General features: G+C 47.6%; 1 protein-coding gene across 1 annotated transcript in view; it reads left to right on the top strand.

The window, feature by feature from the left end:
• UBASH3B (ubiquitin associated and SH3 domain containing B) overlaps window positions 1-13,127 on the top strand; it is a 104,664-nt gene that overhangs the window by 72,638 nt on the left and 18,899 nt on the right. Inside the window, exons 7-8 of the mRNA XM_077839933.1 lie at window positions 9,580-9,715; window positions 12,350-12,470. Of these exons, the coding sequence (XP_077696059.1) occupies window positions 9,580-9,715; window positions 12,350-12,470 (257 nt within the window). The remainder of the gene's footprint in view (window positions 1-9,579; window positions 9,716-12,349; window positions 12,471-13,127) is intronic.

The raw sequence follows: 13,127 nt of genomic DNA, 5'->3' as shown, positions 1-13,127 counted from the left end.
TGTAAAGACGCATCCTTGCAGTAAGAGGGGTGGGGAATTACGAAGTGTGCTGTCCCGTAAAGAAGTTCGCAGTGGCAAGGCCAGGAGCAAGAACCATAGTGGTCCTTGCAGCTCCCTTTGTGATGGAATGTTACAGAGTGTGCATTCCTGAAAGACCATCTCTCTGGGGAGGTTAGTGCCATTGTGTGTGATGCCTGAGCATAAGGACCAAGGATTGGGTTAGATTTCCCAAGGTATTTAGGCAGATAGCTGTCTAGTGGGATTTTCAGAAGCACCTAGGAACTTAACTCCCATTGAAACCAATGCCTGCCTGCATCTTTGGGTGCCTAAATGCCTCTGAAAATCTAGCCCTTTGTGACTAGCCCTCGCATGGCACCACAAGATGAGGGAGGGGAGAGAAGGAAAGCGTCTTTCTGCCCACTATCCCTCTAACAGGACATTGCACCTGCAGAATCCAAGCCACAGTCTGGCCTCTAACTTTTAAGTTTTTGATGGGGGAAGTTGCAACATTTTTGGGAAGGAGTTGCAAACCAAATGTAGGCATGCCTTATTTAAAACTTCAATGGACACACAAGTCTTCTGGGGAAAGGCAGGTAGGGTGGAGAGTTAACAAGCCAGTGCTGGCCACTGTGTTAGCACAAGAGAGCCAGAAGCATGAAACTGACTAGGAACAAAAAAAGAAACCAACCAAAGAAATCTTCAAGTTGAGTGAAATGCAAGAAACAAAACAACAGAAAGGTTCAGGTTGGTTTTTTGTTTGTTTTTCACCCTTTCAGTTTTAGTCACATACGGTGCGGTTAGTAACAGATGTACGTACACCCAATGGCTAGTTTCATTTTGCAGCTTTGAACCCACATATCAATGCAAATGACTACCACTCCTTGCAAACAGGACCTGAATTCCCCCAAACCCGAAGGCCACATTCCCTCAGGTGGACACCAACACACAACTTCAAAACAGAAGGGCTCACATTTTGTAGGTGTCTGTCATGTGGCTCTAATCCACACTTTACCAAGTTCTCCCCATGAGACAAGGGCTGCTGATACATGGTTTCCACATTTCAGTCAGATGAGGCAAACCTTTCTAGATCTCTGTGCAGGTATTTACATGGTACCTCTCCATCCCTCTAATATCGCCATACCTCCCAAGTAGTTATGAAGTTATCTTCAAAACACCCCCACGAGTGGAGGAAACATCTCTGGTAACCAAGGCACAGAACAGTGAAGTGATTTGACCAAGGTTAATCAGAAAGTCCGTGGCTGAGGTGGGAATGTGCCCTAACCAGACCATCTTTTCTCAACTAAAACCTCACCGACCGCAATGGGTTTGCGGTCTGTGTTCGCACACTGAAGCTATTCTATAGCAAGCTGGCCTATTTTATTCTGAAATCTACATTTTTCCTCAAGGTTTCTGAAGGAGTTTTGGGCCAGGGCACCAATACATTAAAAATATTATTAATTAATTATTATTACTACAGTAACTAAAAGGGAAGCAAAAGTTTGGCAATTCCAGCAGTTCTTTGTCTCCAGGAAAGGGAAGAAAGGAAATGCCCCTTTCCCTGATTACCATTAAAGAACATAAATAATGAATCAAAGCAGGCAATATGGAGCATTTATCAAAAACATTCTTACATACGCAGAAACAGACCAATTTTACATAACAGATTCCCACGGTACATATTAGGTAATAAAGTGCCATTTAGAAGAAAGCAAACCTAGGACAAGTTAAGCTCAACTCCCAAACTGCAGCCTAATGCAATGTACTGCAGGCTGGATTTTCATAATAATTGGAAAGCCTCTAGGCATTCAGAAAAAAGAAAAGGAGTACTTGTGGCACCTTAGAGACTAACCAATTTATTTGAGCATGAGCTTTCGTGAGCTACAGCTCACTTCATCAGATACATACCGTGGAAACTGCAGCAGACTTTATATATACACAGAGAATATGAAACAATACCTCCTCCCACCCCACTGTCCTGCTGGTAATAGCTTATCTAAAGTAATCGTCAGGTTAGGCCATTTCCAGCACAAATCCAGGTTTTCTCACCCTCCACCCCCCCACACAAATTCACTCTCCTGCTGGTGATAGCCCATCCAAGGTGACAACTCTTTACACAATGTGCATGATAATGAAGTTAGGCCATTTCCTGCACAAATCCAGGTTCTCTCACTCCCTCACCCCCCTCCAAAAACCCACCCCCATACACACACAGACTCACTCTCCTGCTGGTAATAGCTCGTCCAAACTGACCACTCTCCAAGTTTAAATCCAAGTTAAACCAGAACATCTGGGGCCGGGGGGGAGGAAAAAACGAGAGGAAATAGGCTACCTTGCATAATGACTTAGCCACTCCCAGTCTCTATTTAAGCCTAAATTAATAGTATCCAATTTGCAAATGAATTCCAATTCAGCAGTTTCTCGCTGGAGTCTGGATTTGAAGTTTTTTTGTTTTAAGATAGCGACCTTCATGTCTGTGATTGCGTGTCTTTCCAGGCACATGGGCCCTGGTTTCATCATTGCCAATGAAAGTGAACATAGATAGAAATACTCACTGCAATACTACGGATCCGCCCTTGGGAAAAAATGGCAACCCCGTTCACTGACTTATGATCATGCGTCCAGCATTCAGAGGCACTCAGGTTCCAAGGGGGTTTGAAACAGGTGGCATGTCGATAGAACTGGGGCTCACACCGAGAATACTGGGCAGCCCTGGAGTTGGATAAAAGTGATAATGACAGTAAATATTTTCCTGCTGATCACAATAAACATACTTCGTGATCATATAGCATGTACCATCCCAAATGGATGCCGAAGCGCCTTCAACAAATTCCTTGTACACAACATCATTGAAAAGTAGCCATTGCTGGGGTGTTGGCCAGCATCCTGGTAGATAGCCAGCTGGACCACACAGCAGTCAGGAGAGGACAAATGTTCACCTAGGACATTGACGCAAGCCCAGTAGCCTACAAAATAGGATCTTCAGTGTCCAGGCATAACCTGGCTTTTGAAGGTCTCCTCTGAAAGACCCCTCTCTCTTTTCCTCCCCTCCTTGCTCTGCCAATATAGTAAACTACAAAAGCTGGAAGAGATTGATTCAGCTCTTCAGAACTTGCATGTTATTAATTAATTAATTAATGTCTTTATATTGTGGTAGTGCATCGGAGCCCTAGTCATAGACCAGGACCCCATTCTGCTAGGCGCTGTACAAACACAGAACAAAAAGGTGGTCCCTGGCCCCAAAGAGCTTACAATATAGAGTCCACTGCAGGGTTCTGTAGAACACTAGGCCACCCCTTCTGCCTGAGGACAGCAAGCCTGGCTAGTCTGCCTAACAACGTGCAATGGGATGTGCTTAGAGCAGGCCAGCTGGGCTGTGTAATGGGAGCTTCTCCATGCCCACGGGCTGCAGAATGACAGTGGGATCACTTCTCAGCTGCCAGGGCAGCAATTCCTAAGGACCTCTATGCCCAATAGTTGGGGACCCTTCCCCCACAGCCCTGTAAAATTGTGGTATGTGCATGGGCGGTGGGTATCGAAGGTCAGGGGAGGCCAAGCCTCCCCTAACCCAGGGTGTGGCCCCACCCACATTCTGCCCCAAAGCCCTGCCCTCACTCCCTCTTTCCCATGAAGCTGATGGGGGCTCAGCTCCAGCTGGTGCCCGGGAGCTCGGGGCAAGGCCGGTATTCCCACACCAGTTTTACACCAAGGTCACGCCAGCAACTTCAATGGGAGTGACGGCCAATTTCACACTCGCATAAAGGAGATCCGTCAAGTAGTGGGGGTGCTCACCCGGGATTCAGAAAACCCAGGCTCAATGCCTTGTTCTGCTGACATCCCATGTGACCCTGGGCAAACCACTTAGTCTTTGTGTGTCTCAGTTCCCTTATCTGTACAATGAAGATAATAGCACTTCCCCACCTCACAGGCATGTTGTGGAGGTGAATGCATTCAAATGTAGGCAGTGGCAGTGCTCACAATGGGAGCCATATAAGAACCTAAGAAATAACAATCGGGCTCCTTTGGTTTTGCTTTAATATGTTTTGCTGGTGTTTCCCCCTCAAGTAAGGAATGTAGAGGAAAGCTTGGAGTTTGCAATAAATGTAACCTAATGGCTGTTCTGTTACTGACACCACGGCATGTTTGAATCGCACAGAGGAGGAAAACATAGGAAATAAGGACCACATCCCTCACGTGGTGTGAACTGGTCTAACTGTACAGACCTCTGTGGAGCTACCCTGATTTACACCAGCTCAGGGTCTGGCCATAAGTATTCCTCTCCTGCATTATTTAAAACTTCGGTCCTTTCCTTCTAACCGTGCTATTGTGCTGTAACAACTCAGAACCAATCTAAGCCACACCCCGAAAAAATAGCCCGTTCCAAATCCTTCCTGGAAGAGAGTTGTCTGCAGGCTGTTCCCTAAGAACCCATTCGTCTCTGTGAATTACTGCACTGCCAACTCAGAGTCAGAAACTCCCTGCCCGCAGCAGAGTCCGGAGACTGGAAGGGAAGTGGGAAGCCCAGCAGAGCTAGTTATAGGCAGCTTCCCCACAGGAGCCACAAAACCAGACGCTCAGCACTGTGGGTCCCTTGTGAACTTAAAGGGACAGAACTGTAGAAACCCGCCCATTGTCATTGTGTGGACTCAAACCAGCTCAAGTGGAGGCTGCTGAAGCTGGAGGTTTGAGTACATGCTTGAGCTGCTTGGCTGGAGAGGTTTATCTTGTTTGCAAAGGCCGAAGTACTCTCCTCCCCCAGCCTCATACCAGCAGCGCTTGCAAACTGCTGCATTAGATATTACAAGGCTGCCTATTTCTGCTCTCACTTATAGGGCCAAAGCCACTCCTGGCCTCCTTCAACAAGTCTAGGAGGGAAGAGAAGAAATCCTCAATTCCCAAGCCACACTCAGTCACCACTTGGGCTTCAGTAGCCCCTTCCACTGCTGCAGTCCCATTCTACAGCTTGCAGCAGCTGGTGAATCCACTGGCTGTAGCTCCCATCTCCTCTAAACTCCAGTGAGTGGGGACATTGAAGGAACCTCCCACCTGTCCCTCCCACCTCCCCTGAAAGCCTGTAGAGGATTTACCTTCAGCAAAACTGGTAGAGACCCCTTTGGCCAGCCTTTCCTCAGATCCTGCACCGGCCTTCCTGTGCTATATAGGAAAAGGCACACTTTGCCCCCAGGGAAGAACCAACAGTGCTGGCAGCAATGTTGTCTGGAAGGCAAGGAGCGTAGTTGCCTCACCCAGAAGACAATGGATATTTTTATCTGGTGTCTTCCAAACAATGAGCTATGTGTGGAAGATGACTAACTTGAATTGGCTCCAGTGGTTTCTATTTTCCAGTCACCAGCAGAGCAAGGGAGACATCGGCAAAGTCCGATTTATGGCACTTCTCCAGCCACAAGATATTGGAGGTTGCAGAGAGGTTCGTTTCTGCCTCATCCTAATTCTTACCCATTCCTAGCATCCATGAATGGATGCAACTCTGCTACATGAACTTTAAGGAGGGAGAGGTGGAGAAACAGCATCTAAGAAGCGATGGAGCAATTGCTCAGAGATAAATGGAAAACAGGAGACTAGACAAGTCACTTTCCATCCACCTGGGTCAGCATCTTCCCACACTATCACCTGACTAAGGCAGTGGGACTGCTGCTGGCCATCTTCAAGGGTTGAGAAAGGACCAGGAATATGCCAGCTGCTCACTGCTGCCCATTCCCATCGGGTCTCTCGGCTGTGCCTTTTGTCTGCACGGCCACTGTGGTGTTCAGCACACTATGGCTTGACAGTCACTTTGAAGGGGATCAGAAGTAGGTTCCAGCATGCAGATTTCCTATACCCTACATTTTGGGGGATATTTATGTCAGTTTCAGGGCAACTGCACTTTTATTCCCTCTCTGTGGTCCACCCAGCACGTGCCACCGAGGCTTCACCTCTCTTGGGCAGAGACCTGCATCTCTCTCCCTCCTGACTAGGATGTTTTTAAGGCTGCACATTTCCTTACCTACATTGTGATATTCCCAGCAAGCCAGATTACTTAAACAGGCCACTGTCTGTGCTTTGCTTTCTTTTCCAAGGTTATGAACAGCATAATTGCCAGCAATTATAAGTCACAATACAACTCTTTCTAGGCAAGCGGATTAATTTTTAAGTGAAAGCATTACAAAGAAAACTTTTTAAAAAAACAATATATGAACCTACACACATGCTAAAAAGCTTTCCAGAGGTCACCCCCAACTCCAGCCTTGGGCTCTGGTAGGTGTCAGTCCTTCAAAACCCACAACTACATTTCCCACCTGTTTACTAGTTCGTAACTGTCTCAGATTCTGAGAATCCCGGCTGGGCAGTTCAGCCATTTCTTTATATGACGTGGGCCTTTGATCTCCAACCTTCAAGAACAGCTCATTAGCGGACAATGACTCAGCTCCTCAGGGCATAGCTTCAAAAGGCTGGGGTTTTGCACAACTGCAGAGGAGGAGTTTTTGTTAACCTTTCCCTAGGTATTTCTGAGGAAATCCAATTCATACCTATTGTCTCCAAGGTCCATTCCTGTCTGGCACATTTTCAATATAGTCCTTTGAACTCTCCCAAGCCTCACATCACATCCCCCTCTGCTGTCCAGAGAGGTTACCAACAATCCCAGCCCACCATAATACATAAACTTTGCATTTAATACAATTGACCCTGAAGATACTTAAACTCAATTCATAAGGTCTCCCAAGGATATTGCAGGATTATTGCCTTATCTGTCACAATTCAGATCCAAGCTTTTGGTTCAGATCATCATCATTAAGATAGGAGCCAGCTACAAAATTGGATCTGGCTTTCAACCTCATGCATGGTGTGACCTTCCTGGGCTCATCTTTATGCCGCTGCCCTGCATACCTGTAAGTCTCTTTAAAAAAAAAAAAAAAAAAAAAAAAAACCAACCTTCTGCCATGCTGCTGACAGTGGCCTGCATAGAAATTGTATATTGTTCTTCCATCTTCCCTTAATCTCTGTCTAATTATCTCTCCACCCTTCAACTGTGAGCTCCTGAGAGCAGGGACAATTCCTTGTGTATTTGGAAAGTACCCAACACTTGATGGGAGCTACTGTAAATTATAGCAATAATAATAATCCCTGCTTTCCTCCTGGCAAGTTCCAGGTTGTTCAGAGATGGGATTTCTACTTCAAGTATGAAGAGTGTGTGACGGAGAAGGCAGTCTCAAGACTCCACCCCAGAACAGCTCCCTGGCTTCTGTTGCTCAGGGTGTGCAGAGGGGCCTTTCTGTGGGCTATGAGGATGCTGTGATCTGGACAGAGGACTATTCTATTGTCTATAGATTCTTTTACCATGCTCACTATCTTAATATCTGAGCACCTTCCGGTTCTGGTTTGCAGCCCACACTCCCCTTGTTAAGGAGTTTCTGGGGGGGCATCCAAGTGTAGTGTCCTACCTGAATGAGATAACCCTATACATTGCTCCACTGGTAAGCCCAAATATTTATTTTTCTCATAAGGTAAGGGGGCATTAGCATCAAGGGCATGATACTTTTTATTGTTTGCTGGCCAGGATATGATATGATCTCCTGGCAGATCGCCTACTAGCAAACACAGATGACCTATTTTCTTCCATTGGTAGAGAGAGACCCCTTGGTGTAAGTCGAGAGTCTTCTCCGGACACATTTAAAGCAATTAATCCAAGTACAAAGAGAAGGTGGCTATCTCTGTGTCAAAGCAAATGACGGCACACATTAGCCCACGAGTTATTTTTAATGACTAAGAAAATGCACATCGCAGCAAGATCCACTGCAATCAATAGAGGGTTGGTTGAAATTCTGTAATTGCCTGTTTTAATTTACTCCCGAGGATGTTGGCCTAAGCCCTTGACCATCTTGCTGGGATGGCTTTATTCTGAGCATGCCTCATTTGATTAGCATATTTAATGAAAAAGAAAAAGTAGTCTATTCTCTAGGTAAGTAGGGAGAGAGACTCTCTTAAGGAGATGGCACAATTAATCCCTTTTCTCTCACACCAGCTGTAAAACTGGTGTAAACTCTATTGACTTAAATGCAGTTACTCACAATTTACGCTGGTATAATTCAGATGAGAATCATGTCTAAGATCTTGTCTGCTTTTATTGTTTACATCTTATCCTTTCTCTTGCAAGTATCAAAATTGGATGTTCCAGTGATACTTATTGTATCCATCTGTAATGGCCCCTTAAAAGCATCCTGATGCACTGGCAAGTTAGTCTCTCAAAAAGATTCCAGGATTGTCACTCTGTCTGCATGCCACACCGAAGCCTAGAACACTGAATCAGTGTGAAGCGATGGAAACAGCTACAAACATGGCTGAGAGCTCTTTCTGTTTAGAATATCACCAGGTTTAATCATGACCAGGAGTCGTGATCTGTTATCATCCATCCAATTTTAAAGTTCTCAGCCATTTTGACTTTACGAACTATACCCATGCAGTGAACAGCTACAGTAAGACACAAATCTATGCCATGCCAAGTCCTAGATCATTGTGATATCAGAAGTAACTCAACCAATTACCACGCTTATTCTACAGCTAATTTGCATGAAACAATTTCATTGGTTGTATGAGGAAGACTGCACACGTGGTATATTACTTGGGCCAGCTGCCACACCCATGTGATAACATGGGCTTTCAGCTACTTCTTTAACATGGTACACGGCAGAAGCACCTAAGGGGCATGACCAGGTTGGGCCCCATTGTGCTAGGCGCTCTACAATCATATAATAAACAACAGCCCATACCCCAAAGTTGGCTGAAGACTTCCTCCCACCCTATTTTTTTTTCAGGTTGTTCTCGACTGCAGTGGTTCTCAATCTTTTGGGGCTCAGGACCCATTTGCAAAGACCTGTTGTAACCCTGGTAAATAGCTTTCATGCAAAAAAAAAAATCGGAGTTACTAAATATCTCTTACCCACAATATATAAGACCCACATTAACTTAATGAGCATTAAATAAGTATGCCATGCCGATCACGTAGCGGTGGCTACAGCCCTTGTCCCATGGGGTAGCTGGGTACAGCTCCCCGCTCTGGACATTGTGGTATCTAGGGTTGCAGTGCCATTCACTCAAGTTTGGCCTGGTCAGCCAGGGGGTTGGTGGGTCAAACCTGAGTGGAGCCACAAACCTCATGCACCAGGTCTCAATGCCCAGAGCAGGAAGCCAAGCCTGCCAGACCCGCAGGACGGGAGCCACAGGATCTGCTGCTTTGGGGGAGTGTGGCACGGGCTCTGCAACAGCTCCCCCCGCAGGGCCTCCAGCCACACTGTGACAGAAACCAGTTCCCTCACTGGGCCTCCCACGCAGCCCTTGGGCACGTTCTGTTGACCCAGTTTGGGGTGATGACTCATGGGCTAAGAAACCCTGTCTCTAATGAACTGTAGAGTTCTTTGGGGCTGTGCTTTACTCTGTGCATGTACAGCACTGAGCACATACTGGAATACAAATAATAATAAAACCACGTCTTGCCCTCTCTCAGGCTCTGGGCACATCCCAGCACAACTCTGAGGACAATAAGTCAAAGGAACATTTTCTAAGCAAGTGTCTCTTTATTTGTGGCAGATCTTACTCGATTCTGAGTACCAGTTCTTCCCCATCCCCTCTAACCTTCAATGACGGAGCTCTGGAAAGAAGACAGCAAGAAGATCAAGGACCTGGGGACACAGGGCCACTCACTATCATCTGCCAGACAATGCACGTAAGGATTCATGACACTGTGAACAACACAACTAAATACAACTGAATTGTTGTAATATAAACTAGTAATACAATCAGTATAAATGCTAATTAGTAATTGGTTATATTAATTAGTGATTTTTAATTACGGCACCTAGAGCCTTGGGTAGACCTCTTTATATTATTTAAATTAACATTTAGAAATAGGGAACATCCCCGTCATATCAGCTTTACATCCCTTGCAACTGAGGAGTTTCTGGCTCAATGAACGTTAAGGACTAAGGCAGTGGTTCTCTCAACCTTTTCCATATTGTGACCCCATTTAACGGCAGCAAATAGTTTCAGGACCTCTCCACTTTCCATCTAGCTTGGGGTGGGCAAACTTTTTGGCCCGAGAGCCACATCTGGGTGGGGAAATTGTATGCAGGGCCATGAATGTAGGGCTGGGGCAGATGGTTGGGGTGCAGAAGGGAGTGCGGGGTGTGGGTGGGGGTGCAGTGTGCAGGAAGGGGCTCAGGGTTAGGGGCTGGGGTGCAGGAGGGGGTGCAGGGCAGGGGGTTAGGGTGCAAAATGGGGTGCAGAGTGCAGGAGGGGTGCAGCAGAGGGGTCAAGGAAGGGGGTTGGGATGTGGGGTCCAGGAGGGGTTCGTCCCAGTGCCGCTTACCTCAAGCGGCTCCAGGGTGGCAGCAGTGCGCAGTGGGGCTAAGGCAGGCTCCCTGCCTGCCCTGGCCCTGTGCTGCTCCCAGAAGTGGCCAGCATGTCCAGCAGCGGCTCCTGGGGGTGGGGTGGGGCAGGTGGCTCCACCGCACGCTGCCCCCGCCTGCAAGTACCACCCCAGAAGCTCCCATTGGCTGCGGTTCCCTGTTCCCAGCCAATGGGAGCTGTGAGTGGTGGTGCCTGCAGGTGGGGGCAGTGGCTGCAGGTGAGGGCAGCGCATGGAGCCCTCTGCTCCCTACCCAACCCCCAGGGGCTGTAGGGATGTGGTGCTGACCGTTTCCGGGAGTGGCGTGGGGCCAGGACAGGCAGGGAACCTTAGCCCCACTGCACCATGGGCGTGGCAATCCCACAGGCCGGACTGAAAGCTCTGATGGGCCGGATCTGGCCCGCAGGCCATAGTTTGCCCTTCCCTGATCTAGCCATACCCCTCAGACTTCTTCGCCACTCTGAGTAGGGTGGTCCTGGAGGCGAGTTGGCAGGAATTACAGCCTATTTCAAAATGTAGGTGGGCTTGCCCACAAGGACTCAGTGGCCTAAGGACTGGTAACAGACTAGGGAGTAATTTGCTGCTAGGCTGCCAATTGGAATCTAGCCTAGTGCTGGAAAGCCATTAGCACACGGGTATGTCTACGCTGCATTTAAAAACCTGAGGCTGGCCTGTGCTAGCTGACGCAGGGCTCGGGCTGAGGGGCTGTTTAACTGTGGTGTAGACATTCAGGCTTGGGCTGGAGCCCGGGCTCTAGGACCCTCTGAGATGGGAGGGTCCCAGAGTTCAGGCTGGGGCCCGATCCTGAATGTCTACAGCACAAGTAAACAACCCCCTTACCTGAGCCCGAGACAGCTGGCCCAGGCCAGCTGCCAGTGTCTAACAGCAGTGTAGACATACCCTTCGTGCTCAGCAGAAGGGTCCACACAGACATTTAGTGCGCAGCATGATACAGCACTATAAATATATGCTCCAGCTTGCTGGCTTCTAAGACGAGCCCTTAGACTCAGATGGCTGTTTGGTGGCGTATCTTGAATGAGCTGCTTTTGGTCCTGCTCCCAGTGGACAGCTTTCCATGTCACAAAGCTGCCACCAGTGTTGACAGAAACGCCAAGAACTGAATGGGATGGGGAGGCGGGCGGGGGGGCGGGGGGCAGAAACTGAGCTGTGGAGGTGGTGAGGAAGGAGACACACAGGGTAATGTGGGAGATGGTTGCACTACCTCTGCCTGTTGTGTGGGTGAAATATGTGTCTCTCTCCAAAGATGCCAATGCAGCAATAAGTTTATTTTAAACTATTCAGAAGCACCCCCCCACCCCACCAGTAGCTAAAGGGTCGCCCTGTCAAGACCACAGGGGCCTAAACGTTAGATTGACCATTTCTGCGATTGGTTTGTAGTATCCGCACACACCATTACACCATCTTCCCATTCCGCCTGTCTGCTCTCTTCTTGCCGGAGTAATGAAACTTAAGAATCCTGAAGCTTTCACTGTGCTAGTGAAACTCGCTCCCTATACTTGGCACTGGAATCTAGTCCCACTTGGGGTACATCAAGTACTGTTAAAGTAAACCCAGGTGAACAGGTTCTGCATGGTTTTAATGGCAAATCTCCAGCAGCTAGTTTCACACCAACAGCTCATTCTTTACAGCTGATTCGACTGGCTGTGCTGGGGAGCTCAGGTTACAATCCTCTGCTGGCTTTAAGGTGACATGACAGATCACAAGCTCCGAAGATAAGATCTGTCCCCAGAATACCTATGCAGCAAGGATGCTTCTTTCATGTACACCACATTTATACTGGTATAAATGATTTACTTCAGTGGAGTGACCAGTGCCCCTTGTTCGTACTAGGATTAAGTCAAGAGTCAGGTCCTCACTCTTAAATAAATTGGAACTAAGAAAAAGGCACTTGGATTCTCACCATGGCCAAACTTCCTGTCATTTTGCTTTCAGCCCCTGAGAGTAACCAGCCAGCCAGGGCTTCAAAAACGATGTCTTTTTGTCTGCCGGCATGGGGAGAGAATGGATGTTGTGTTTGGAAAGTACTGGTTGTCCCAGTGTTTTGATGCCAAAGGTGAGTCAGTTGCTGCAGGATCGGTTACTCCCTAGCTTTTGGGGTAGAGTAGGGGTAATAACCGCACAAGAAAAGTTTAAATGGATTGTCTCCTGGGCAAACTCCGCTGGAATGTAACTCATCGGGGGAGGCTGATCGAGATACCATTCTGACAGCACTCGGAAGTGGTTAGGAAAGGGACAGTGTGAAATACCAACAGAACTGCTCCTTCTCTGCAATCTTGAATTAGGCCTTTGATTAAGTAGGGTTGTATCATAGTGGGGTTAGGCACTCAGTGGATCTAGCCCATCCACATCCATATTAATCTGTGGCTGCAGCCACTGCAAACTACCAAGCTGGGGTGGGGATGTGGTGGATGGAAACTATGCTTGACCACATTGGTCTGCCCTGCAGTTGGGGTGGGAAATCATCTGAATAAAAGATGTCACTGAAACAACAAAACCTCTCCGCAATCATTCTTATTTGTAAATTCAAGCCATTCCTACACCAGGGATTTGTCCTGATTCTACCCGTTGGCAATCCAGCCATTGGGGCCCAATGCAAACTCTTTGGGCATGTCTACACTTACCTCTGGAGCGATTGATCTAGCGGGGGTCAATTTATCGTGTCTAGAGAAGATGCGATAAATCGACCGCCGAGCACTCTCCCGTCGACTCC

The sequence above is a fragment of the Eretmochelys imbricata genome, chromosome 22 (genome assembly GCF_965152235.1).
Source record: "Eretmochelys imbricata isolate rEreImb1 chromosome 22, rEreImb1.hap1, whole genome shotgun sequence".
NCBI lineage: Eukaryota > Metazoa > Chordata > Testudines > Cheloniidae > Eretmochelys > Eretmochelys imbricata.
Note: the sequence above shows the minus strand (reverse complement) of the source record. Positions and strands in the feature narration are given on the sequence as shown.